The sequence below is a fragment of the Musca vetustissima genome, unplaced genomic scaffold (assembly GCF_032173495.1).
Source record: "Musca vetustissima isolate MV318-11 ecotype Yass unplaced genomic scaffold, APGP_CSIRO_Mvet_v1 utg15653, whole genome shotgun sequence".
NCBI classification, from domain to species: domain Eukaryota; kingdom Metazoa; phylum Arthropoda; class Insecta; order Diptera; family Muscidae; genus Musca; species Musca vetustissima.
The window spans coordinates 23,602-50,496 of NW_026884445.1; the positions used below are offsets into that span (position 1 = coordinate 23,602).

Genomic DNA, 26,895 nt, shown 5'->3' on the forward strand with positions numbered 1-26,895 from the left:
TAAACTTATTCTAAAATTTGATGCTTTTTCTGACATTATTTGCTTTCTTTCAACAAAATTAAAAAAAAACAAAATGTAAAAATTATGGCCTTTGACATTGTTTCAGTTTTATTATCTCACCCTGTATATCCATATGGTAATATATTTAATATCGCATCTATAAATACTCAAATATCTACATTCAAAAATGTCTTTTTGAAATGTATAAAGTCACATTTGTCATTTTTAATATTTAAAAAAATACATTTATTTAATTTCGTTATTAATTCAAATAACAGAACATTTGAACTCATCAAGAAGCGATCATGATGAAATCTTTCTCAATTAAATTAAATGTCATAAAATTTAATTATTTCATTTGGAATCTCAATCAATCTTGTGTGAATAAAAATACACATATTACTTCATTTCACAACACGATAACTGAAATATTAAATATTACCATGCAAATGTTTTTAATTTTGAAATTCATAAAAAACACACAATTTTTAATATTTACACATTTTTTCCAATTGAATATCAAATAAAAACATTATTTTCAAACTCATAAAAATACATTTTTGATGATTTCATAATACAAATTGTTAATTTCAAATAAATATTAAAACCCCATAAAATGTAATTAGTTAATAATACTGATTCTAAAGCACTCTCGCGTGTGTATAAAAATACACACATTACTTCATTGAACAACAAACAATCATCTTAATTTGTAATACTAAAAAAATACTTGTACTACAATTTTTAATATTGAACAACAATAATAATACCGAAAATATATATGACACTTTCACTCGCTTTAATATATTATGTAAATTGAGTTAAATTTGTTTTTGTTATTCTTTTTTTTTTTTGATACTCTAGTTATAATGAAATGTCATAAAACCCCACAATGACAATGATTTTAAAATTTATCAAAACAGAAATATAAAAATATTATTTCAAGAATTTCAAGCTCAGCTCTTAATTAGTATGCAAATCTCATCATGTTTTTAATAAATGAGTTTGGGGTATAAATTATCTTCCCCCTCCTCAATATTCATACTATGTACACTTGTATGTAGTATAAATGGTGATATGTTTTATTATTGTAATTTGCAAAAAAAAAAGATATAAAACTTTGTGTGAATAGTTGTTTTGTTTTGGTTTTTAATTAGAATATCGGAAATGTCGATTCCGTTTAATTTCTATTCGATGTTATGCATTATAAGTGGAATTTTGTTGAGATACTGGGGGGATGTGGCGATAAATAAAACAATAAATACATTTAATTTACGGGAATATACAGTGGAGAGAAAAAAAGAAAATATTAAACAAAATTAGGCTCCTAATGCAGATTAAAAAATATATTTTTATATGAAAATTTTAAAATTTTAAACAAATTTCGATATATAAATTAAGTCTTAACTTTCAGCTAATTTCGAAAAATCACTTTATTCCTGCCTCTACCCTCGATTGCCAGTTTCTGAAACACTTTGGACAATTTTTAAAATTTTATAAAAAATAAAACTAAAAATATAAATGAAGAATTCATGTTAAAAAATCTGTATTTACATGCACAAATGTGACGTTGGCTTTTCGAAATTTTGTACATTGTTTTCTAAGAGAACGAAAATCCGGAAAAATGTTTAACATCAATGGGCCCTAATTATCCCAAAGAAGTAATTTCACCAGATCTGAAAATAGGAAATAGACCCTGGGGAACTGGCCAGTTCAATTCATGGATTTTTCCCCGATTTTCACTCATCTGAGATGCGGTGCATTGTCTTGGTGAATTAGAAATTAATTTTTCTTTTTTTTTTTGAACCATCTAATAACGCTTCCTAATAGACGCTCTTAATCGAGTCGTTTATTTTGAACATTTTTTAAGTCCATTTTAGCTTCTAATACATACCCGTATCTTGGGTTTCTAGTAAATTTTTAAGGGTACTAAGCCTCAAATTAAATTAATACCACTTAATATTTTGAACAAAATACTTAAATATCTCGATATAAATAAAAATGGACTTAACCCACTTTTAAAATAAACGTCTCAATTGTCCTTCCATTTGAAAGGTAGTGTCTCTAATTTTAAACATGGGCTGGTGACTGTTGCGTTTTTCCACGCTTTGGAGCTGTTTCATAGAGTGCAGTTCACTTGGACTTCAAAATAGTTCCCTGACGATTTACAACAAGTCGCCAAGGACATATCTGTAGCACGGGTTCGAATCGGTCAATATTGGCTAACCCAAAATAATAAGTAATCCTCGTATGATACGCGTCACCTATTGATCAGAGCCCACAGATACTGCAAGCTTAGCTGTATAGGGGACAAAAACAAAAATCTGGTTCAATGTTTTTTATTTACCAAGAGTTTTAGTTCCTAAGTCCACTTTCCTCTACAGGAGTTGCGCAAAGTCGGTGTTGCGAAAAGCTACGTTTTTACACAATTAGCTGAGGTTACAGACATAGGTAAATTGCGACTTGTTTGAAAGACTATTTAATCTAAAACTTTAAACTGCAGAGCCCGAGGAGATGAGTTCTATAATATGGCCCAGATGTTAAACTACCGGGATAAAACTCAATAGAAATCAAAATTTTATGCAGGCGAAAAAAAGAACCTTTAACTTACACTGATCGCACTGGATCTATTTAGCTGTACACATATCAATCTGTTTACCGACAAGTGTCTTGATAATTTCTGGATTCCGTCATTTGCTCATTCGAAAGAGCAATGAGTTAAGTTATTTATAATGTTATAAACGAGGATCCTCATTAGGGTTCGGTTCCATTACCAAACTTTTCTTTGTCTCTGTTATAGACAGGGGTGGCTGGCCGACATAGAAATGTATTGATCTTCTGTAGGTCCGTTTGCATCTAGTTTTCTTGAAAGCGATGTTTCCTTGGAAACACTTTCGGAATTAGACAAAACCCGTGAAATTTGAGGATCTGGTACACTCATCCATTGACGTCTCTTGTCTTGGGGGTAGATCTCTTTTGTAGAGCCCTATTAGACTCTCTAAGATTAGAGTATATAACCAAAATCGGAATCAGCTCATCACTATTAAACTTTGTTGCGGCTTGTTTCAAATGTCTACCAAAATGTTTTCATGATCGAGGCACAGAGTGTTTATATTATGTAATTATTCTGATTTCACCAAACTTTCTTTGAAGCCCGCCCCGTCAAGGCGTCGTGAGAGGGAGATTTGCTATCATATACGATTACAAAAAAGCAAATTAAAGAGAATTCGGTTGAACAGCGCGCCCAAGAACCCCAAAATACTGAAAATTGGAGGGTGACCTTATACCCGAGAAAATGTACCTACCCAATAAGAACTCAAAGCACCAAATTGCAGCGAATTCGGTCGAAAAATGCGATCAAACCGACCAAAATACTGAATACTACCGTAAAAAGCGTACCTACATTTGTAATTTTTAGTGGATAAATTTGGTACCCAATAGGAAGCCAATGTACCAAGTTTCAGTGGTTCGGTTGAAAAGCGCACTCAAGAACCCCAAATTATTGAAAATTTGTTTATATGGGAGCTATGCCTAAACGTGAACCAATATAGCCCATCTTCCAACATTACCTCGTTTAGAGGCCAGATTGATTACAACAGACATACGGGCATGACTAAATATATACACTCCGTACTATGGTTAAGGGTATAAACATAGATTTATGAACACTTTCCTCTCTTTTGGAATTATCTGATTGACCGTGCCGAAAATCATCCACTTTTAATGATTTTTTTAACATAGCTCGTATTTGATTTTGAATTTTCTGTCTAGAAGAAAATTTTTGAAACATTCTCAATTTTACCAATATTTTAATCTTAAAATTTAGATGTATGTCCAAATTCTTTGCCCAAAAAATATATACGAGTATGATATCAACTTCTTGTCCTGACAACGGATTTCTTCTCAATGTAGAGCATTAAATTATCTTCGCCCGTCGAATAGTATGCTCTTTTGATGTTTCTCTTAACCATACAAGGTATTCGATTTTTCCTCCAGACTACTTTCAATGTTTTATCATCCAGTTGTGGAAGTCTAAAATATATTAAACATTTTAAATGGTCTAAGCATCTATGTCTACAGTAGAACTATTCTGAATTTGGAACCCCTTTTTTTCCTCTAAACAAAATATATAAATATTTTTTTATTAAAATAAAAAAATTCGATACATTATTAGGGCCTTGAAGCCGAACAAATTTCACCATATTTTAATATTTCCAGTATTTCAACCCCTAACCTCTTATGCCGATGTGCTTCGAATAAAGTTTCTATGTTCCCAATAGTTTAATCCGAAAATTATATTTATGTACACCTTTCTCTCTGTTGGAATTATCTTCTCTGGCCTTGAATATATGATCATGTCCATTCCTAACCCTTGTGGTCTCCTACTCATTGTAGGGCATTAAATAATCTACTTGGTCTCATATCACCCCTTCTTTTACCAACAATTTTAATGCGCAAATTCTTGTAACAAAAAAATTAGTATCACCTTTCCATTGGGAACACACACAAATGAATCGAATATAATCGAACATAAGCCCTGAGGAATTTGCCTTTTGGGAAATTTATCACCTTCCATTTCAAATATTAAGTCAGTGCCATACATAAATTTTACTTTTCGATCCATACAGCTTATCACCAAAAGTTTTTTTCCAAACTATTACAAAATATCAAATTAACACAGACGACGAAAAATGCATTCCTTTTGTAATTGGAAGTAGGGAGGTGGCCAGAAGCCACCTATCCATTGATGTCTGCTTTGTGTGTCTGTTGGAAATATTCCCATACACTTTAGTCTCTTTTTTTTGAAAATCCATTTTTATCCACCTAATATTTTTCTTTCTTTTTCTTCTGGTTGTTGTTGCATTTGGGTGTCATATCGCTTATTGTAATGTGAATCAAATTATGTTGGCATATTGGATTTTAATTTCATTTCTGCTTTTTTCCCACTATTTTTAGATGTCGTTGACAAAAAAAGATCCATCATTTTGTGTGGCGGCAAACGATCCACACCTGGTCAGTTTGGGCGGAGGACGTTTGAGTACGGCTGTAACAATACATAATATACCAATTGGTGAGTATGAAGAAAATGAATTTCAGAATTTTTAAAATTAAGAAATAAAAAACAAAAACAAAGACACGTGTCTATGATCACAAATCAAAGGCAGGCTGGCTGACTGGTCAGCTTTTGCCTGTCCCATATGGATTGATGGGACTTGTTATTGAAACTATGTTTAATTACTGATAAGAATATAACACAACATAGTCAAAGCGACTCTTAAGCCGGGTGGTGGGTATGCCTGCTCTACCATGTGTGCGTGAGAGTTTTGAAATTCAATGGAATTTCAAAATCATTGCCGCCAAGTCCGAATTAGTTGACAAGACAACATGTGTTTTTGTTTGATTTGAGAGAGATGATAAGGTTTTTTGTTTTTGATTTCTAATTCGTATTTTTCTTCTAGGTGACACAACAATTGGCTCATCGACCCATTGTAATATTTCCTTAAACGGCAGCGGCATCCGTCCCCTTCATTGTACCATATATCGCAGTGAAAGTAATGAAGTAACCCTGGTGCCCGAACGTGATGCCCGTATTTTAATTGATGGCAATAAAATTATGGAGGAAACAAATTTGACCCAGGGAGCCATGATAACCGTTGGCAAGTCTTACTATTTACGTTTCAATAATCCGGCTGAGGCTCATCAAATACGCACAGCCATGGGTTCGAGTGAAAGAATTTCAATGCCCCAGCTAGATTTTAGTCAAAGGAATTCCAGTAAAAGTTCTTCGGATAGTATGATGAGTGGAGATGCAATAGAGATTGAGGAGTTCTATGAGAGTAATATTCAGCCGGCAGCTACTAGGCAAAATAATAATATAAACAACAATAGTAGCATCAGTGGTAGCTCCAACAACAAGAAATCATTCTCCAGCTACAACAATTTACCTCCCATTGACATCAATGGTTTGCAGTGTCCCAAAGTTTTCACAGCCGATTTGGTTACCGTAAATCTACCAGCTGAGGATGTGCTGGGCAAGAAATTCACACCGAAATATGTACAGACCATGGCTGAGGCCCAAAGGAATGAAAAGAATCTCTTGAATGCCCGAAGGAATTTCAATCAATCCAAACAAAATAATAATATTTACGATAATGTTCCGCTAACCTCAGTTGCAGCCATGGCGGCAGGTGCATCCTCCTCACCCAAACACCATCATCAGGATCATGAAAATTCCACAAAAGTCAAAAATAATGCCTATGATCGCTATCCGAAATTGGGTCATTTACAAATTTTTCCTATGAACAGTATTAACAGTGAAATGAATACGAACACCACCACTTCTCCCAGTCAAGGGGTGGCAAGTCCCACAAATAACTCCAACACAGCAACACCCCTCTCAATTTATAATAATTTCCAAAACTCCAAAGCCGGAGATCAAGGGAAGACCAAAACGATTAGCAACAATGAAAAGGAACACTTGGATGATATGTTAAAGATATGCAGTGAATATACGGATAGGCAAAATCAAGTGGCGCCCAATGCGACCAATAACAACACCAATGCCTCCAGCAATTCTTCACCAATAGTACAAAATCGCATTATAACAAATGGTTCCTTACCTAGAGAAAGGAAATCTCCCTTCCAAAACAATGACATGCAAAAGTCTTTCGAAGGGAGTTTTAATAATCTATCAGTCACTGGAACCACTTCGGCGGATAATCCCAGTGAAAACATTTACAATTCAAGTGGTTATGAAAACGTGCGAGTCTTGGGACCCAAACGCGTTGAAATCAATGGCCAATCTAACAGTTCCATGGAAAATTATGAAAATGTGGTGGTAGGGAAATATGTACCACAAAGTCCACGAACCAAAATAAGAACCACATGTATGTCACCGAAAAAGGAACAAAGTTTCAATGCTATCATTTCACAAAAAGCCGAACCCCAGGCACAAACACGTACCACCCACAACTCGAGCAGCAGCAACAATAAACAATTGGAATATGATGAACTTCTTAGGACTTTTGGAGAAAAGTTACAAATCGAAATGGAGGCCATAGAAGAAAGTAGTCGCTATCAACCACCTACATATAGTTCTGGTAGTTCCTCTGCCAGTTCGGCTGCACATTCACCAAATTACAGCAACAACACCGCCAGTCGTAGTAATCGTAATGTTCACAATCTGAAATTGAATTTACGTTTACCCAGTTCATTGCAAAACTCACCGAAATTAAATAAGAAACCAGCACCGGCTCCTAGGACTTTACTCAAGTCCGCGAATAATTCGGGTGGTAGTTTGCCGCAACTGCAGGCAACAAAGGTAAGGGTAATCTTTGGGTTTTAATTGTTATTTTGGATATTAATTTGGGTTGTTTTTGCAGAACGACATTGATCCCTATAAGGTTAAATTGGAATTGGAGCTTCAAGCTTTACAGGATAAAATACATCGCCTGGAAGCCCAACGTAATGCCACCCGTGTTATGGAAGAAACCCAACAGGCCAAATTGAAGCAGTCAATTGAAATGAAAATGGATCAAATCAAGAAGTAAGAGAACATTTTAAGAGTATATATTTAAAGAGAATCTGGAATAGGAAAAGATGAAATGACGGACCATTTGAAGACCAATTATTTGCGATGTAAAAAGACCAATTATTTGCGATGTAAAAAGTCTTTCAAAAGACAATTTGAAATAAATTCCACAGAAAAACCCTTAACGGAAACCTTTGTGGTCTTCTTAAACAAGGGCAATTAGAGTCTAATTAGAATCGTATTCAGATTTTTATAAGCAAAGGGTAATTCGGCCTCATCTAGATGACATTTTGATCTTTGTAGATATTACCATTTGACAATCTAACCCCATTTTGTGCTTAATTATGAAGCAATGGACATTTGTAAATATCTTCATTTGGACTTCATAAAAAGGATTCCTTTACAAGACTAATTAGTCCCCACAGAGGCAAGGAAGCATCTGACAAGTAGATCTGCCGCAGTGTAATAAATTTCTAAAACCGCTTCATGGAACGGGACAAAAATACAAGACGTTGACAAGAAACTACAAAGTCAGAATCTCCAATCAATCAGAACCTTCGAGAGAGAGATAGAGAGAGAGAGAGAGAGAGACAGTAGTTTCTAAACTATAAAAACTTGTGAGAGGGTCTCTGAAGGACAGGAGATCATTGACAGTCACGAATCTCAAATCTATCAGAAGGGGGTCACTGAATGATGAGGAATCCTTGGCACCATCCACCAGTGCAAATAAATGTATGGGCGTGTTTAGGTCGCCAAAACGTAGATCCAGGAATCATTATCCAATCAGAACATTTGACAGGGTCTCTGAATGACGGGTGATCGTTGACATACTTCACTAGTGCGTCGGGCGGTAAATGCTTATTTATATTGACCAGAAGTAGAGCCCTTTAAAAAGATCTACAGAACGGCTAAAATAAAGAAACTCTTCGATCGCGTATCCAACTCTTATCAATGATTATGAAGTGGATACGAGGCGGGACTCTGAATGACAGGAGGTCATTGGCACCTTTCCCAGTGCATAGAGCGGCAAAGGCATATTTTTATTGCCCAAAAGCAGTGCCTTTATGACAGTAAAACAGTGTCGACTTCGATCGCGACTGCAATTCTAGGAACCAAACACAACCCGAGATTATGAAGACGATGCGAGGGGGTCACTGAATTACGGGAGATCATTGGCACCCTTCATCCGCACGTAGTCGTTGTTTGTTGCCTAGAAGAAGACCTATTAAACAGATCTCCAAAAAGGCGACAATAAAGCAACGCCTTTCCGACAGTATTATGACTGTAAAACTTCGACCGCGTCTGCAATTCTAGGGACCAAATCCCAAACACAACAAGTGATTATGAAGAGGATGCGAGGGGGTTGGTAGAGTGAATAGAGAGAGGATTGCGGAAGATAAAGAGGCCAACGCTGACTCTTGCCTTGTATTCTTCCGTTGCGTCGATGAAAACTCCAAGGAGAAGGTTAAAACCAAACCTTCTGTCTAAACGGGACGGGTCGGGTCTATCATCGAAGTCAGTCGACCTAAAAATCTTTTCCTATTCGACGTAGTGGATCCTAAAAACCTTCGGCGAAGCCTCGTTGTCTTTTAACAATGAATCAAGGTCACTAACTATGAAAATGATAAATTTGCGGAATTAATTCGAACATAATCCTCAAAAAATCAGTAACCAGCTTACTTCGACGAACATCCCAGGGGAGAGGTACAGGGAGAAGCTGTGAAGAGTTGAAGAGTTCAAAAGAAAAAAGTGGGATGATAGAGAATGCTTGCAGCAGCCATAGAGATTCCATGCTTCAGCTTGCCCTGTTTCCCATCAGCCCATCTACGAAACGCTGTTGTCAGCTGGACTTCTTTTACCTCGTCCATGAAAGACTCCCTTCAGCTCGTATATAAAGGCACCCCTCAACACGTCTATAAAGACTCCCTTCAGTTCTTCTATAAAGACTGCATATAGCTCGCTAATAAAAGCTCTTTAGTTCCTCTTTTACGACTCTCTTCAGCTCATCTATAAAGAAGCTCTTTATCCCTTCTGTAAAGACTTTGTACCTTTGGCTCGTTCTTAAGACTTCAGCTTATCTAAAAATACTATCATATATAGCCTATAAAGACCCCCTTAGTATATTAAGACCCCCTAAAGTATGTTATAAAAAGTATTGTTCTAATTCCCATCAATCTCTCTTCTTCTTACAGATTAAAAAATATGCTAGCGGAGAAACCCGACAACGATTGTCTAAAAGATGAATTGAAAAATATCAGTGAATCGTTGGAAAATGATCGTAAAACTTTTGAAGATTTGGAATTTCAATATTTGGAAGAAGAATCGGAATGGCATGCCTATCATGAAGAGCTGAAAGCGGAAGCCAAACAAATGGCAATCAAATTGGGAGAATTTACCAATCAACAACAACAACAATTGTCGTCCCAAACAAACAACCCAAAAGAATGGCAAACACTTTCAAAAGATTTCAAACCCAAAACAGCTGAACGTAATAATAAGCCGAAGAATTACAACACAACAATGGATGATAGCCTATCTAGTAAACCATTCGATATAGGTGAAGCCATTGGCATTATGTCCCAGTCTCTATTTGGTTCGGCGGAAATGTTATGCCCACGACGTCATACGGAAGATGTAATGTCACGTAGTGTAAATGAAAATATGTTTTTCAATAATAAAATTGAATTGCCGGGAACGAATGGTGGAGTTGGTAATGGTATGGCAAATACCAGCACACCCAAGCGTCCTCAATTACAAATCGTAAATATAGATGATGAGTGTCTGCAAGACTCCACAACTACACCAACAACGACCAAGGGAAGCAACTCAACCAGTCATACCGTGACCCAAACCAGTGAATCGGCATTTAGTAGTGCTGTACGTTTTAATTTATCTTTGGATACGGACGGGTTTGAAGTTAACCCCTTGGAGAAACGTGTACCATCGCAGGATGATATCGATCGTATATCGAAAGTAACATCCGATGCTCCGATATCATCAAACAAAGAAGGAGCTAGCACGAAAATATTCGATTCGATTAAGGAAATTGAAAGGAATCGCCAGTTGTTGTTGGCCCAGCAAGGTGAGTTGTGGCAGAGTATTTTTTTAAAGATAATGAAAAATTGGGTGTATAGCAAACTACAAGAAGTGGGATGTAAATTTCCACAACGAAAGTGACTGGTTAATAGGAAATTCTCAGCACATTTTTGCTTGTATAGGAACCGAGTGGATAAGAAGGCTAACTGTAAAAATGATCCAGCTGGCAAAAGACTTCTACAAATGTCCCATTTGTGCCTGTATTTAAATCGGTCGTTCGATTTAATGGTGTACCAATTACCAAAAGTTTGTCCGATTGCTTCGAAATTTTGCACACTATAGTGAATTAAGTCTAGAATGGAGAGTATTATGTTTAGTCTAAATCAGACCAGATTTGGATATAGCTCCCCTATATATTTTCATCGAATTTCATGAAAGTGGTTCACCAAATTCGGAATGTTTGTCCGATTGACACGAAATATTGTACAGCGTAATGTATTGAGACTAGAATGAAGTGTGCCAAATTTGATATCAATCGGTTCAGATTTATATATAGCTCCAATATATAATTTCGTCCGATTTTAGGTAAAAGGTGCACCGAAGGCCCAATGTTTGTTCGATTTAACCGAAATGTTGCAAAACTTCCTGAATTGACACTAGAATGAAGTATTCCAAATTTGATATAAATCGGTTCAGATTTAGATATAGCTCCCATATATTTGTAAAACATCGTCCGATTTCATGTAAATGTTGCATCGAATCCCGAATTTCCGTCCGATTGACACGAAATTTTGTAAAGCGTACTGAAAAATCTAGAATGATGTATGTTGACTTGTGTTCAAATCGGTTCAGATTTAGATGTAGCTCACATATATAATTTCGTCGGATTATATGTAAATGGCGGACCAAAGGCCGAATGTTTGACCGATTGAAACGAAATTTGGTATATCGTATTGAATTAAGTCTAGAATGATGTGTGTAGAATTTTGTTCAAATCGGTTCAGATTTAGATATAGCTCCCATATATAATTTCGTCCGATTTTAGGTAAATAGTCCAATGAGGACCCATCGTTGATCCGATCGACATGAACTTTGGCATAAAGTACGGGATTAAATCTGAAATGACGTGTGTGAAGTTTGATACAATTCGGTTCAGATTTATATATAGCTCCCTTGTATTATTTTGTCCGATTTCAGAAAAAATGGTCCTCTAAAGACCCCTTATTTGCCCGTTGACACCGAATTTTGCACATCGTAGTAAATTAAGTCTAGAAATACCTCCTGTGTACATTTTGCTTTGAATCGGTTGAAATTTAGATATAATTCCCATATATATTTTCGACCGATTTCATGTAAATGGCGCCCAACGATATTTGTTCATAAAAATTCTTACACATTTTGGTCAATAAGCCTTCACCGGAAATTACTTATTACAAATTTATCCACCAAATGTGTGAATCATTCAAAATTTTGTAATTTCTCTATCCCTCTCCATAACCCTGAATCTGTAGGTGTTTATTGACATTGTTAATTAAAAAACTACTAATTGTTATTCAATCACTCTTGTTATTAGTATATTTTTTCATGCATTGTTATTATCAATTATTATAATTAACAACTAACAACAACAATTTTTGTTTTTGTTTCTATTCCCCCGCTCAATAGGTCACCATGTTATTGAACATGAACGGCAAAAGATGAACGACCTAAAGAAGAGGAGTCACAGTGAAGCACGTGCCCAATATCTATCTATGGTTAATAGGAAGAGCGATGAGTAAGTAACCCAAATTGTGTTAACCATATTTGATGTTAAATAGTTGTATTAAATATTACCAATTAGAATTTTGAAATCAATTGAATTAAAAACTAAGACCAAAAAAAGTGACGTGACCACCTCCTCCATAACTAAGCTAATAATTTTTAATTTTATTATTACTGAGTTATTTCTATTTTGGTGTCAAGCCAGGTCTGTCATTCGTTCATGTATTTATGAGTGATAGATGAATGAATGGACAATGACAGTCCCACATACACTTCAATATCGAATTGATTCAAAATGTCTATGAGAGTCAATCATGCCGCAGCAATTAGCTCTAAGATCGAAATGTCTGCTATTTGTTTTTCTTGTTTACATCGTTGTGTGTCTGTCTGCCTGTCTCTATGTATTTGCATTCCGATTAAGATTTACAATTAACATACATACATTCATATTTTTTTCGTTTTTATTTGTTTGGCGATCAATATGTCCATGTCCGTTGAAGAGATTGAATTGAGAGGAGTCTTACATACAACAATGTTTTGATAAATTGATTTGATATCAAAATGTGTATGAGAAATTTCAAAACTTTTTTGTCGGAGACCGTTTTAAAGAATTCGAGAGTTTTTTAGATATACCTCCCAAATATAATTTTGTCCGATTTCATATAAATGGTACACGAATGGCCCAATAGTTGTCAGATTGTCGCGAAATGTTTCATACGTTTCTGAAATGAGTCTAAAATGGTGTGTGATTCAGATATAGATATAACTCCCACTATCAATTTCGTTCGTCAGTTCTTAGGGCTCAGTAAAGCATCTTAGTATGAGAACAATGAATTTATAAATATAAGTCCAAACTTGGGAATATTAGAAGGATGGCAGTAATTTTTAATTTCGTATATCAATGCGCCCATCTCCAGGCTATGCTATTGCAACACCTCAAAATATTCAACGGAGACTCAATAACGTATATATATATATATATATATATAAACATGATAAAAAATAACTTTCTATGTCGAACTCCCAATGCCCGTCTATTTGTGAAAATCACTAAAGAGCTCGCAATTTTTAAAATAGTGCTTCGACATTTGGCATACATCTTGCTACTACTGCTCCTAAAATCTTCGATATTGAAAATATCGTTTTTTGGTATAGCTTCCCTATAACCATACTTCTCATTTGTCGGTATTTTGAAGGTTTTAGTTGTATTTTTCAACCGAACTTGCAGTATTTTTGCATTGGAGTTTTTTGGAGGGAGAAAACATTTTTTTGTAAAAAAATTTCGTTATTTTTGACATAACTCCCTGATATAAATAGTTCTGTCCGGCCGTTTTGTAGTTGTTTTTAAAATAATTTTAAAGTCCGGACCGGAAGAGTATTAAAAAAATACATGCCTTTGGTTGCATCCAAAAAAATCTTTTAAATCCAAAAACAAAACAAAAAAACCAAAAAAAAAAACGCAGTAAGGAAAGTAGTAAAGTCGGATGGAGCCGACTATACGATACCCTTCACCAGATTCATATTGGAGCTATATCTAAATCTGAACCGATTTTTCCCAATTTTAAATAGGGTTCGTCCATGGCCCAAACAAATGAGCTGTGCCATATTTCATCCAATTCGGATCATAAATGCGACCTGTACTTTGTTTACAATTTAACGTGGACAGACGGACGGACATGCATAAATCGACTCAGAAAGTGATTCTATGCCTATTCTCAAAAGGAACCATGGGTCTATATCGATTCCTTTTGCCTATATCGATTCCTTTTGCCTTTTGCCGAAATTTTAAAAATATCGTCGCCTAAAGTTGGACCAAAAAAAAATAAATAAATTAACGTTTATCGTCGATTAAGGTTGGATATTTTTTTTTTTTAAATCCATGCCTAAAATTGGACAGAAAACTTTTAAGTCCACCACACCATTTGTTTTCAATAAAAAAAATTAAAAAATTCAGTCTAAGATTGAAATGAAAAAAAAAAAATATTTTTAAAAAATCCATATCTAATTTTGGACTAACCAAACAAAATATTTTAAAAAATCCACGACAAATACAAAGTCTGTGTTCGGATCAAGAAAATAAATTTCCTAAAAACATGTTCGCCTATATCAGGACTATAAAATAAATTTCCTAACAAATTCACGCCTACATCAGGGCTATTCAAATAAATATATTTTAAAAAACAGCATGCCTAAATTAAAAATCACGTCTAATGCTATGCCTATGTTGGGACCATAAAAATAAATTCTATAAAAAAATCCTCACCCAAGGACCACAAAAATATATTTCATAAAAAATCCTCGCCTATATCAGGGTCACAAAAATAAATTTCCTAAAGACCTTCGCCTATATAATAACAAGCTTATATCAGCACAAATCTACTTGGGATGGACCTTACAAAATATTCCAAAAAATCTACGTCTATGTTTGGAACATATAACAAGTGAAAAAAGCGTTAAGTTCGGCCATGTCGATAATTCTACAAACATATTTATCATACTGATACTAATAACGCTTGGTAGAGTATACAATCCTCAAACTACTGCAATTTACATTGCAAAGTTATATGAGGTTATGCCTAAAGTGGGACCAACATTTATTACATAGTGTAGGATTTAGCGAATATTTGGGGTTATCATTATATGAGGGCTATGCCTAATTAATGACCGATATATGTTTTTTAGCATTGTTTTTATTTAGTCTCTGCCCTTTGTTGTTATTATTTCTTTATGTTTGTTTTTTTTTTGTCTCCTAAAAATTTAAAAATATGGATTTTCAGGAGAATATATTTTGCAATCAAAATTTCCGTTGATTTTTATTTTCGAAATCTCTCATATATGTATGCATATGAATATGTCATATAGTATTGTGTTTATTTTATTATTTGTTTTTGGTTTTGCTCTCTGTTTACAATATATTACTCTTTGGGATATTTTTTGTACTTTTCAAAACTCATAATAAGATTCAAATGAATTGTGACACACAGAGCCCAGACTCAGCCGCCAGTCTAACTTAGCTTAGCTATGTTTCAAATATGCCAGTTCATTATTCATAAGCTTAGAAACAGTTTAACCAGGGGAGACAGCCAACGGCGACGACGACCTCACCTTAAAAGGTCTAAATAATAAAAAACGAAAACGAAAGCAACCGATTCTTTGAAAATTATTTTTCGAAAAGCTAAATGCCGAATACTGTGTGCATAGAAAAGAAAGAAAGAAAAAATAACAACAAAAATCAAACAAAAATAATAATACTATAATACAAAAAAAGAGCTTTGAGTAAAAAAATGCAAAGATAAACAAGTGTGTTATCGTGATCTTATCAGTGGTGGAAAAATTGAATTGAACGAAAGAAAAAAATTGAAACAGATCAGTTCTATAATTGTCACCATTGGCGCATACTGACCGACGAATTGATATACGGTGCGGTGCGTTAACGATTTGAAATACCTTTTCATTTGGTTTGTGGTTTTTTGTTGTTGTTGTTGGGGGTTTTCAATTTTGGTGAATGAAACAATTGGTGGCTGGCTAACTAACCATCACCACCTGATGCGTGCGTTCAATTGGTGGTTTAGGAAGTGTTAATTTTTTCGATTTTTTTTTGGTTCATTTAATGTGAGACAATTCAATTGAATATTACTGAGGAACCCCTTTGTGCGGTAACGTGAGTGCGCGTCATCGGCAAGTGTATTTGCGCGTCCATAACAGCCACCATTTCCAATTGAGGAGGGGGGAAGGTATAACACTTCCTCCAATTATTGTATAGAATATTGAACGTGGATTTTACTACGTTTTTTTCGGTGTGTCCGTCCGTCTGTTCATCCCGCCATCGATGATACATTCTTTGCACTGCGTCAAAAATAATTCAAAACATTGAAGTGAAAACAAAAATAAATACTGAGAATTATGAATTCATTCAGATCAACGTTTTGCTCATGGTACGCAAAAACAAAAAGAACATTTAAGTTTTTTTTTATAATTATTTTTTGTAATTGCATTTGTGTGTTTTTGTTTTTATCTTTTGCTTTTTGTTTATATTTTCCATCTATTCATTTTGTTTTGAATATTTTAAGTTTATGCGATTTTATATTTATTGTTTTTTTTTTTCTGTTTTACTCATTTTCAGCTGCATGACTAATAGCGAGGAATCTCAAACGGATTTACCTCTTCAGCAGCAGAAGCATCACCAGCAACAACAGCAGGAACAACACCCTATGCTGGACAAGGAAAATCATCGACCAACGGCCGTAGAAAGAAATAACATTAAAGTGAAATCGAATAAATCAACGAATAACGAAGATGGAGATTCATCAAATCAGGTAAATATTTTATTTAATTTATTGTGTCAATATTTTATTAAGTGGTTTTGCCCCACCACAAAAATATGTCATGCTAGTTTAATTAGCAAAGAAATTCTGTTTCCAAGGGGAACTTTTTTTATCAGGTTATCGAACAAAACAGACAGACTAATACCGAAAAACTAAATTAAAAAATAATTGGAACAATTCTAGAATATTTGTTAGTACATACGGCGAACTTCTATAAGTCGAAGCATATGTAGTGACAGTAGCACTAAGAAGGTAAATTGTAATTAATTTCAGAACTTGAAGTCCCCTGTCGAAGACTTTTTTGGGAAATATAGTAAACTAGCATATGGCCACTATTTCGTTAGTGAATGTGGGAATTTTTTTAAAAACCAATACCGACCATAATTACAATTTTAGTATTTTCTCTTATAGTACGTGCGTATTTCCTCAAGTGCCTCCATATCATAGCTCTACACACCAATACCGCAAAAGAAATCTATCTCTATACTAAATTTGATATCATTTACTAGCCCGTATACTATAATACTTATTAGTAAAACATATTTCGAAAAAAATGCAAATTTAATACCAGTTAGTACACATTAAATTTCCATAACTTCCTTCTTTCACAGTCATAGGTTCGAATTTCCTAAATATCCCAATCTTAATTCCAAATCTCGAGATTCCAACTCTATCGGTTCTCCTAAATCCCTATTATATCAAATTTAGTACCATCTAGAACACATACGTACAAATTTCCATTAATACATCAGACAATCCAATGGAAATCTTATTACCCAAAGTTAACATTCTAACTCTATCGGTTCACCCAAATCTACATTTGGTACCATTTTGTACACATTAGTACTAATTTTCAAAACTCTATACATATTCTCATCCTACACCCCAAAAGTGACCCTAACTCCAAATTTCAGGATTCCACCCCAAAAGTGACCCTAACTCCAAATTTCAGGATTCCAACTCTATTGGTTTGCACAAATTTTAATTGTACCAAATTATACAAAGACCAACTCTACACCCCCAACAGTGATCCTAACGTCAATTTTCAAGATTCCAAATTTACATTTGGTATCATTTAGTAAAAATTTCCAAAACTTCCTACATTAATTAACTCAAAACTTATTTTGTACCAAATTTAGTTCACATTAGTAGGAATTTCCATAACTTCTTGCATAACTTAATTCTATCCCCCAACAATGAACCTAACTCCAAATGTCAAGATTCCAGCTCTATCGGTTCATCAAAATCTAAATTTGGTACCATTTAGTACATATTAGTCAGCACCAAATTTCAGGATTCCAGCACCAATCAGTTCACCCAAATTCAACATTGGTACCATTTAGTACAAATTTCCAAAACTTCCCACATCGGTTAACTCAAAATTTAAATTGTACTAAATTTAGTTCACATTAGTAGGAATTTCCATAACTTCTTAAATAGCTCAATTCTATATACCAACAATGAACCTCCACCTCCAAATGTCAAGATTTCAGCTCTATCGGCTTATCAAAATCTAAAGTTGTTACCATGTAGTACACATTAGTACGAATTTCCAAAATTTCCTACATACACCAATCCTACACCCCCACAATAATCATAATTCCAAATTTCAGGATCCCAGCTTGACCGGTTCCAAATTGTACCAATTATAGTACGATTTAGTACTTTTCGTACACATAAGTAAACAATTTCCAAAACCACATACATATCCCAATCCTACATTACGACGATAATGTTAATTTCAAATTTCAGGATTCCAGCACCATTTGTACCTCCAAATTAAATTTGTACTAAATATAGTACCATATAGTACTTTTCATACACATGAGTACACTCTTTCGAAATCATCTCCTTATATTGAACCTACTTCTCAACTATAATTCGCATTACAATTTGTAAGTTTTTAGCTCTCCATTCACATGCTACGAAATTGTACCAAATTTAGTACAAAAAACCCTTTGCTACATCTATTCTACACTCAACCCAATAGCTGCACCGGTTCGTCAAATACAAATGGTACCAGATTTGGTACTTTTCGTGCCGTTCTAGTACGAAACCAGCATTATCTGACACTCACCCCAAATTTCAAGATTCTATCGCCAGCCGTTTCGTCTAGGCGTTGATGGATCGTTAAGTCAGTCAGTGAAAGAGATCAATCCTGACATGTATATCCCGACTCTGCAAAACAATAAAATACCGTCCAAAAATTACTGAGGGTTTACATCTGACTGAGTGTGTACAAATGTCGGCAACATCAACTAATTAAAATGGATTATATCGGTCCTTATTTCGATTTAACTGCCACAAAAACGGCAACGCCCGATCATCAGAAGAAAATCTAACTAATTTTAGGTATTTTGAAACCCGTTGCCGTACAAAAAATACTAAATGGTACTTAAGTTAATTAGGATCGATGGATACGATTGTGATTTTGGATATTTGGTATAAAAATGAACATTGAATGTCGAATTTTGGTCCTGTACGTTTAAGTAAGAGTTTATTTTTGGAAAATAATTACTATTTTTTTCCTGGTAGCATATGCCTTCCACCAAAGATCGTCATTTGATTCGATTTATCTGTGTGTTAGTCTCGTTTATCATTTCATTGGTTTTTATTCCAACTAAGTAGCGGTCGCCATCTAACGTTGTCCAGAAACAACGCCTCGTTGTATTTGGTACATTGGTTGTGGTCCTTGCTAATTTGGAGTTGCTATTTTCTCTAGCTGTTTAAGAAAACAATTGTTTCCTCTTGGGATCTTAGAGCTTTCAGAAAGTATCGATTAGTTATTCAGTTAGTTTCATTAACCATTCCACTGCGTTTTATTTCCGCTAAGTAATTGATTGGTCAGCTGTAGCCTGTCCTGCCATCTATCGTTATCTAGAAACAAGCATTTTAATCTGTGTGGCAATAACACATTTTTTTGTGTTATCCTCATGTGTTCATGCCGAGGGTGGTCCTTCGACTGCCAGGGTTGTTCGGATGCATTTCATCTGAAGGCCATTTTCCTTAACAAAAATATGCAGACTTCTCTTCACAAATATTTCAAACTCACTTTTAATGAATTATTCCTCCCGAAATCAATCTGGCACACTATCCACTGCATTAGACCCCTCTCCGGACGTGTATTACAATGGGTATTAAATATAGTATAATATATTATTTTGAAAACGAAAAGGGTTAGATTGTGGTAATTTGTTATTTTGAATGCTGTTTGTGTTGAGGTTTTGAGAAATTCGTTATTAGGATCAAATTATTATTAGGACCAGAGATAGAAGTGTTAAATTTGGTAATGGTATAAATGGTGATTTACGGATCCATAAAAGGCTTCGAAATAGGTGGTGAAGAATAAAGATACAAAATTACTTAATTCATTGATTGAAGGATTAAAATCGCCGACCTGACCTCTCCTGAACATTTATATGACAAATTGGGCGAAATCAGGTCATTTCTTTTGTTTCAATTTCCAATGATGAATGGTTTTTCTTCTATGTATTACCAACCACTATTGCATTGATCTCTATAAAAACACATTACCTGTTTTCTTATAAATAATAAAATTTCAGAGCTTTCTACGTCTTGTTTGAATGCTATTTTCCACCTGTTGGGGAAACCCCATTCATAATAATAGTTTATGAAATTTAAATAAAAACGTGTTTGTTTATATACAATTGTTGTTTTCTCAAAACATCAGTACTCTCCCAACAAAAATAACATCATGAAATAAATACACACACAATTTGATGTGCGTCAATTTTTCTTCTCCAAATTTTGATTGGTACATATGACGAGTAAAATTAAATTTAAACGTTTTTGTCTAATAGATTTTTTAGCACTGATAGTTTTTGTTTTTTAATTACTGACACGTGTTAATAGAGATTGAAATGTATATTTATTTATTTTTAAATTGTGCTAAATATAAGTTTGCTTAAAATAATTCAATAGTTTTAATTGCATTTTAAATACGAGGGTCAGCTTCACAGCGAAAATAATAATTTATATAATATGTTCAGTAAGGGGTGCTTATGTTCACATTTCTGCATTTTATGAACGCAATTCATAAAATTGTTCATATTTCTGCATTATAAGAATGCGATTCATAAAGTAGAATATACATGTTTCTTATCATAAAGTGAGAGTAGGTCTTGATTTTTATTTCAATTCGTGTTTAGTGGAAAGCAAAGTAGGTCCAAGGAAGATAATACGTTTGAAAATAAATATATTACGATTTCTGTTTTTTATGAATGCAATTCATAAACATTATATTCTGGTTTCTTGACAGGCAGAGAGAGATAAACATAAAACACATAAACTGGTTTTGTAAACGAAATTTATAAAACTTGTTAGGCAGAATTTAGATTCGATAGTTGCTATTGCGATAGTTGCTTTTGCGTAATAGGAACAATTCTGGATTTTATGAATGAATTTCATACATAAATCTTGAAGTACAGGTTTCTTGTCAAAGATAAAGAGAGAGAGAATATTTGGTGGTGGATGGATTGATTTTCCAATTTTCATTTTTCCTTTTTGCATTTTTTCATTTAAATTCATGCTTGCGGGAAATTAAAATAGGTCGATGTAAGTAAATAGTTTTGAAATTCATGAAACGTGTACATATTTTGCACAAAACAGTGGCATGCTCATGGTTATAATAATTTTTAATATTTGCTAAATGTGGTACAATTTGGAAAAAAGATAATAGGAATGGATTTGGGGAAAAATTTCTTTTGTGTGTTATGATGCCTCCATGATGGGAGTGATTTTTATATCTATTTTAAAAATAGCTATTGAAGTTTTTTACAAAAACAGTGGCTTCCTCATGATTATAATAAATTTGGTATACTTTCTATGAAAAAAATCATATTTTTTGTGTATGCCAAGATTTTGGGGAACACATTATTATAGTTAATTTTTAAAAATAGCTATTGATGATTTTTGTATAATTAGTAGCTAATATTCCGATCTTGATTCTCATATATAAATAAACTTGAATTTGTTTGTGTTTATGATTCTATAAAAAGAACTCTAAATTAAATATAAAATTCCCAGTATTTTCCAACAAAACAGTGTACATTACCACCGGAAATACGTATAAATAATATGTCCATATGTAAATTTGTAACTAGCCAATAAATTTGTCAGCCTACAATTGCTGCATACAAATGGATTGTTTTTCACAAAAATAAACAAATCGATTCCATGAATCAATTTTCAATTGGCTATATAAGTTATGGTGTTTTCTTTCAAAAATGCGATGTTTTTTTAAATTTTGATTTCTTTGTGAGAAATGGAGGAGACACGTCAAAAATTTTAATAAAAAAAAGACCCGAACAGCTGTATCATGTGCTGTGCATTTTTTACTACAATTCCTCCCACCTACCACATACCTCATTACGTACGTTTTTCCCGTAATAAAAAACGAAATCATATTTCCCTTTTATAGGAAACGAATCACTGAATCTACTTTTTCACAGTCACGAATCACGAATCTACTTTTTCACAGTTCATCGGCATGTTTATTTATTAAAAAAATTGTTTATTTTCTTCACATTTTTGTTAATCAATGAATTAAATTTTCGGTATTTATTTGTTTAATGTGGAAATTGTTTCGAATAAATGGCTATTTTGTAGAACTTTTTTGCGTAGAGTTTAAATATATATTCCGAAAGGGCAAATATCTTTTCCGGCTATTTAAAAAAAATACGATTAATTTTAATTTAAGAAAAATGTGAGAACTACGGGTACCCTATAGTGGGTAGGGGTGAATCAACTATTTGTTGGTTAGGAAGGGGAAGTGGGCCTCTAAAATAAAGTGAAGGAAATATCCAACCAAGAGGAGGTTCCAAATTGAATTCCTTAAATTTTTAAATATCTTAAGTTGGAATAGAAGTTTTTTTTTTTCCTTTAAAAGTATTTTTCGGAAAGCCATTTTTTCAGAAGAAAGACCACATATTTCAACAGCCAATTTTTTCGGGGTTGTCCACGTTTAAACAATGTATAAATATTGATCCATACAATTTGATAAGTGTTTTGATTTTATTATTTGCCCTATGTCTATTGGGCGAGGTATTAAAAAGCGATCGATCAATAATGAATCGTATCGCTGATATTATCAAAATAGATTTCAGTATCGGAGTAGTATCCGGTGCGGTAGTATAGTAAATAAAATCCTTAAAAATATTGCATAGAACAGCAGAAGGTCCTTTTTATCTGATTTATAAGGTCAATTTTTCCTGCTTTAGAAAATCGGCCTAAAAACTTACTTGCCTGTGAAGATTCTCTTCGGATGTGGCCATTTCAAATATAAAATCTGCCTAAAAACTTATTTAACCTGCGGCTTACCAGTGAAGATTCTCTTCGGGTGTGGTCATATCAAATTTATAACCTGAAAATCGGATATAAAAATAGTTTTGTCTTAAGACCCCTGCACTGTTCTACTCGCTGGACCTTCAGTTACTCAATAGAGACTCACTGGTCCGCCAGATCCTCTATAAAGACTTCACTGCGCGTATATTGACTCAGTGGTCCTTCATCGTTTCAGGTCACTGGACCTTCAGCTCCTTAATAGAGATTCTCTGGGTTTTCATTACCTCTATAAATATTCACTTGTTCTTCGGATCGCTATATAGTCTCACTGGCCCTTTAGCTCGTCTATATAAACGCACTTACTCTTCAGCTCCCATATATAGACTCACTGTACCTTTAGCTCCTGAATAGAGATTCGCTGGACATTCAGCTTCTCTACATATATAGACGCACTGGCATTTCATCTCGTCTATACAGACTCACTCGCCTTTCAGGTGGAATGTAGGGACTCACTGATCCTTCACCTGACCTATATCGACTCACTGGCTCTTTCAGATCCATCATCGAGCCCCATTGGCTCGCCTATAGAGACTCACTGGCCCATCAGCTCAACTGTAGAAAATCACTGGCCATTCAGCTCAAATATAGAGACTCATTCATCTCTCCTGTAGAAAATCACTGACCCTTCAGCGCGTATGTATAGAGTCACTGCCTCTTTAGCTCCTCTATATAACCCCACTGACTTTTCAGCTTGTCTATTTAGCCTTATTGAACCTTTAGTTCGTCTATATAGTCTCACTTGCCCTTAATTTCATCTATATGGAGTCTTATTCACATTTTCTATACAGCCTTCCAAATTCGTTGCAATCCGCTTAACAACAACGCCCCCTTTTTTCTCTCACATCGTGATTATTCACTATCCACTAAAAATATTGAAAGTACTTAAGTATCTAACGTAATTAACATGTGGAATATTTTCCTCCACACACACAAACATACCCACTCTCACGCCTATCCAAAACAACAGCATCCTATCATATCACCCCAATGTAAATCTCATGGTGTGTGTGTATATCCAGCTATCTGTGTGTTCGATCGCCCAATTCAATTTATCTGCAATAATTATCATCGAACGTACGAACAAATTAACCATAATTCAATGTTTACTACAAAATTCAAGGTAAAAATTTTTTGGTTGGAGAATCGGCGGCCGACAATCATCATCATCAATTGGCCAAACCCAAAATTGTCTGCCGTGGACGACGCAATTTTTAGTTAAATATCGATGATCGTGGTGTTTGGTTTGGAAAACGTACACAAGACAATTTCTTCGCATTTTCTTTAACTTACGCGGTTCAAGGATTTCGTTTTTTTCAATTATTGGCTTTCGGGGCAAAATAACCATTGTTGCGACGTAAACACAACAAATCATAAACAACAATCAAAGAAAGATGCTTTGGATAACCCACCTATCACGCGGTCGTCCGCATGCCATGCGATACAGTTATCCACAGTTTGTGCATATTGTAAGACACGGATTTAATTTTATTAAAAAAGTGAAAACAGATTAATTTAAATTATTAAATCAAAAGCAGAAAGCTTAACAAGAACAAAAGCAAAAATGTTAATACTACTAATGTTGGTTGGTAAAAAAATCTAGTTTCTATAAAAACAAAAACAATAAAAACCTGTTATATTAAAAATAAAAAATAAATCAATAACAATTTTTTATATTAAAAATTACAAAAAAAAAATCATTTTTAAAGAAATTTAAATTGTGACTATATGGATTTCATTAAAACTAAAAAAATCGAATTTCAAAGACTGAGACCAAGCTCATGAAAAAATGCTCACACAATAGTGTTGCTAGTGAAGTTTTTACATCCCGAAATTGAATGTCATTAAGGGGATAAATTCATACTCAGACTTTAATGTATCAAATATAATAAAAAATTAAAAATCCTTATTATTGTGGACCATTTAAATTTAAAATTAGTTTATTTAATACATTTATGACGACATTTCATTTATTGGACCTTCTTTTCGCTGCAAAAGCTGTGTACAAATATTCGAGATAAAAGTAATAAAGTAATAATTTTCTTCTTTAAGTTATACAGAATTTAATTTTCTTTACCCTACAATTCGTCTATATAGACTCACTGACTGTGAAGCTTCTCTATAAAGACTCACTGGCCCATCAGCTCGTCTTTATAAATTTATTGGCCTCTCGGTTTGTTTTTATATACACTATATACACTAACTGGCCCCTCAGCTCGTCTATTTAGATTCACTGGCCACTCTGCTCATCTATATAGACTCACTGGCCTCTCAGTTTGTTTTTATCGCGTCTATATCGACTTACTAGCCCTTCAGCTCGTTTATATAGACTCACTGGCTCTTCAGCTCTTCTATATAGATTCGCTGGCAACTCAGCACATCTATGGTCTTCAATGGCCCTTCACCTCGTCTATATCGACTCAGCTCGTCTATATTCATCCACAAGCCCGACAGCTCGATGGACAGATAATAAAAAAATAATTTCAATTAAATGTACAACCACATTGTACATCGCACGGAAGGATCAACAAATATTTTTAAGGTCTATTCCCAAATTTAGATGCCATGTTTGATATCTAGAGTTCACCAGATTCAGAACCTTGTGGGAAAGATTTCTAATAGAGGTTCTCGTATTGATCTACTCCCAATTTAATACCTTATTCGAATCATATTTTCTAAGCGAATAGGCTTCCCATGTCGATTACTTGTAATAATTTTCCGATTTATATAAACTGGATTCAAAAAGAAGATCGAGGTTGGATCGAATTTCCATCTGCGAAACCTTGGCCATACGGAATGAGATAGACCCATTTCTTAAACGGATGTTCACTGGAGATGAGAAATGGATCACATACGATAACCCTGTGTGAAACGGATCGTGATCAAAGGCGTGGCTTGGCACCTCAAACTGTGGCCAAACCAGGTCTAAAGGCCAGGATGGTTCTGTTATGCATTTGGTGGGAATGGAAGGGGATTATTTGTTATGAGTTGCTTCCATATGGCCAAACGCTAAATTCTGATCGACTACTAGAGTTGTTTGCAATAGAGAGCAGGATGGGATATTTGGCCCAAATCAGACATTCCGAAGCATGTTATATAAAGTCCTGTAGTTCATATAAAAATAATTGATTTCTTTTTCCCCAACCTAATATTATGGCGTATATGTCCACTCGGAGAAGATATGATCCAGATAAATTGCTAGTGTCTGAAAGAGGAATAATTGTTATTTCTAAGAGGACACATATGGGAAATATACTAAAATCTATAAATAAAAAAATTTTAAAAAAATACGACTTAATGTGTGATGGTCCTCTCTAAAAATTTCTTTAAAAATCCACGTCTTAATGTGTGATGGTCCTCTCTGAAAAATTCTTTAGTAATCCACGCCTTGAGGTCTGATAATCCTCTCTAAAAAATTCTTTATATATCGACGCTTTAATGTCTGGTGGTTCTCTCTAAAAAATTCTTTAAAAATCCAAACCTTATGGTGTGATGGTCCTCTCTAAAAAAATCTTTAAAAATCCACGTCTCTAATTTTGGTGTGCCTCTATACAAAATTCTTTAAAAATCTAGGTTTTAAGATGCGATTGTCCACTCTAAAAAATTCTTTAAAAATCTAGGTTTTAAGATGCGATGGTCCACTCTAAAAAATTCTTTAAAAATCCACGGTCTTCAAAAAAATTATTTAAAAATCCATGGTTTAAGGTCTAATGGTGGTCTTCAAAAAAATATTTAAAAACCCACGCCTTATGGTCTGATTGTCCTCTCTAAAAAATCTTTAAAAATCCACGCCTTAAGGTCTGATGTCCTGTCTAAAAAATTCTTTAATAATCCACGTCTTATGGTGAAATGGTGCTCTCTAAAAAATTCTATAAAAATCCA

At 34.2% G+C, this 26,895-nt stretch overlaps 1 protein-coding gene across 1 annotated transcript; it reads left to right on the forward strand.

Annotated features, from left to right (window-relative positions):
• Positions 1-4,942: 4,942 nt before the first annotated feature.
• LOC133331460 (dual specificity protein kinase splA-like) lies at positions 4,943-16,644 on the forward strand (the record flags this gene model as incomplete). Its single annotated transcript, XM_061539853.1, has 8 exons — positions 4,943-5,071; positions 5,460-7,321; positions 7,383-7,546; positions 9,724-9,948; positions 10,072-10,308; positions 10,387-10,613; positions 12,233-12,341; positions 16,452-16,644. Coding segments are annotated over exons 1-8 (3,132 nt in total), but the record flags the coding sequence as incomplete, so codon positions are not given.
• Positions 16,645-26,895: the final 10,251 nt, after the last annotated feature.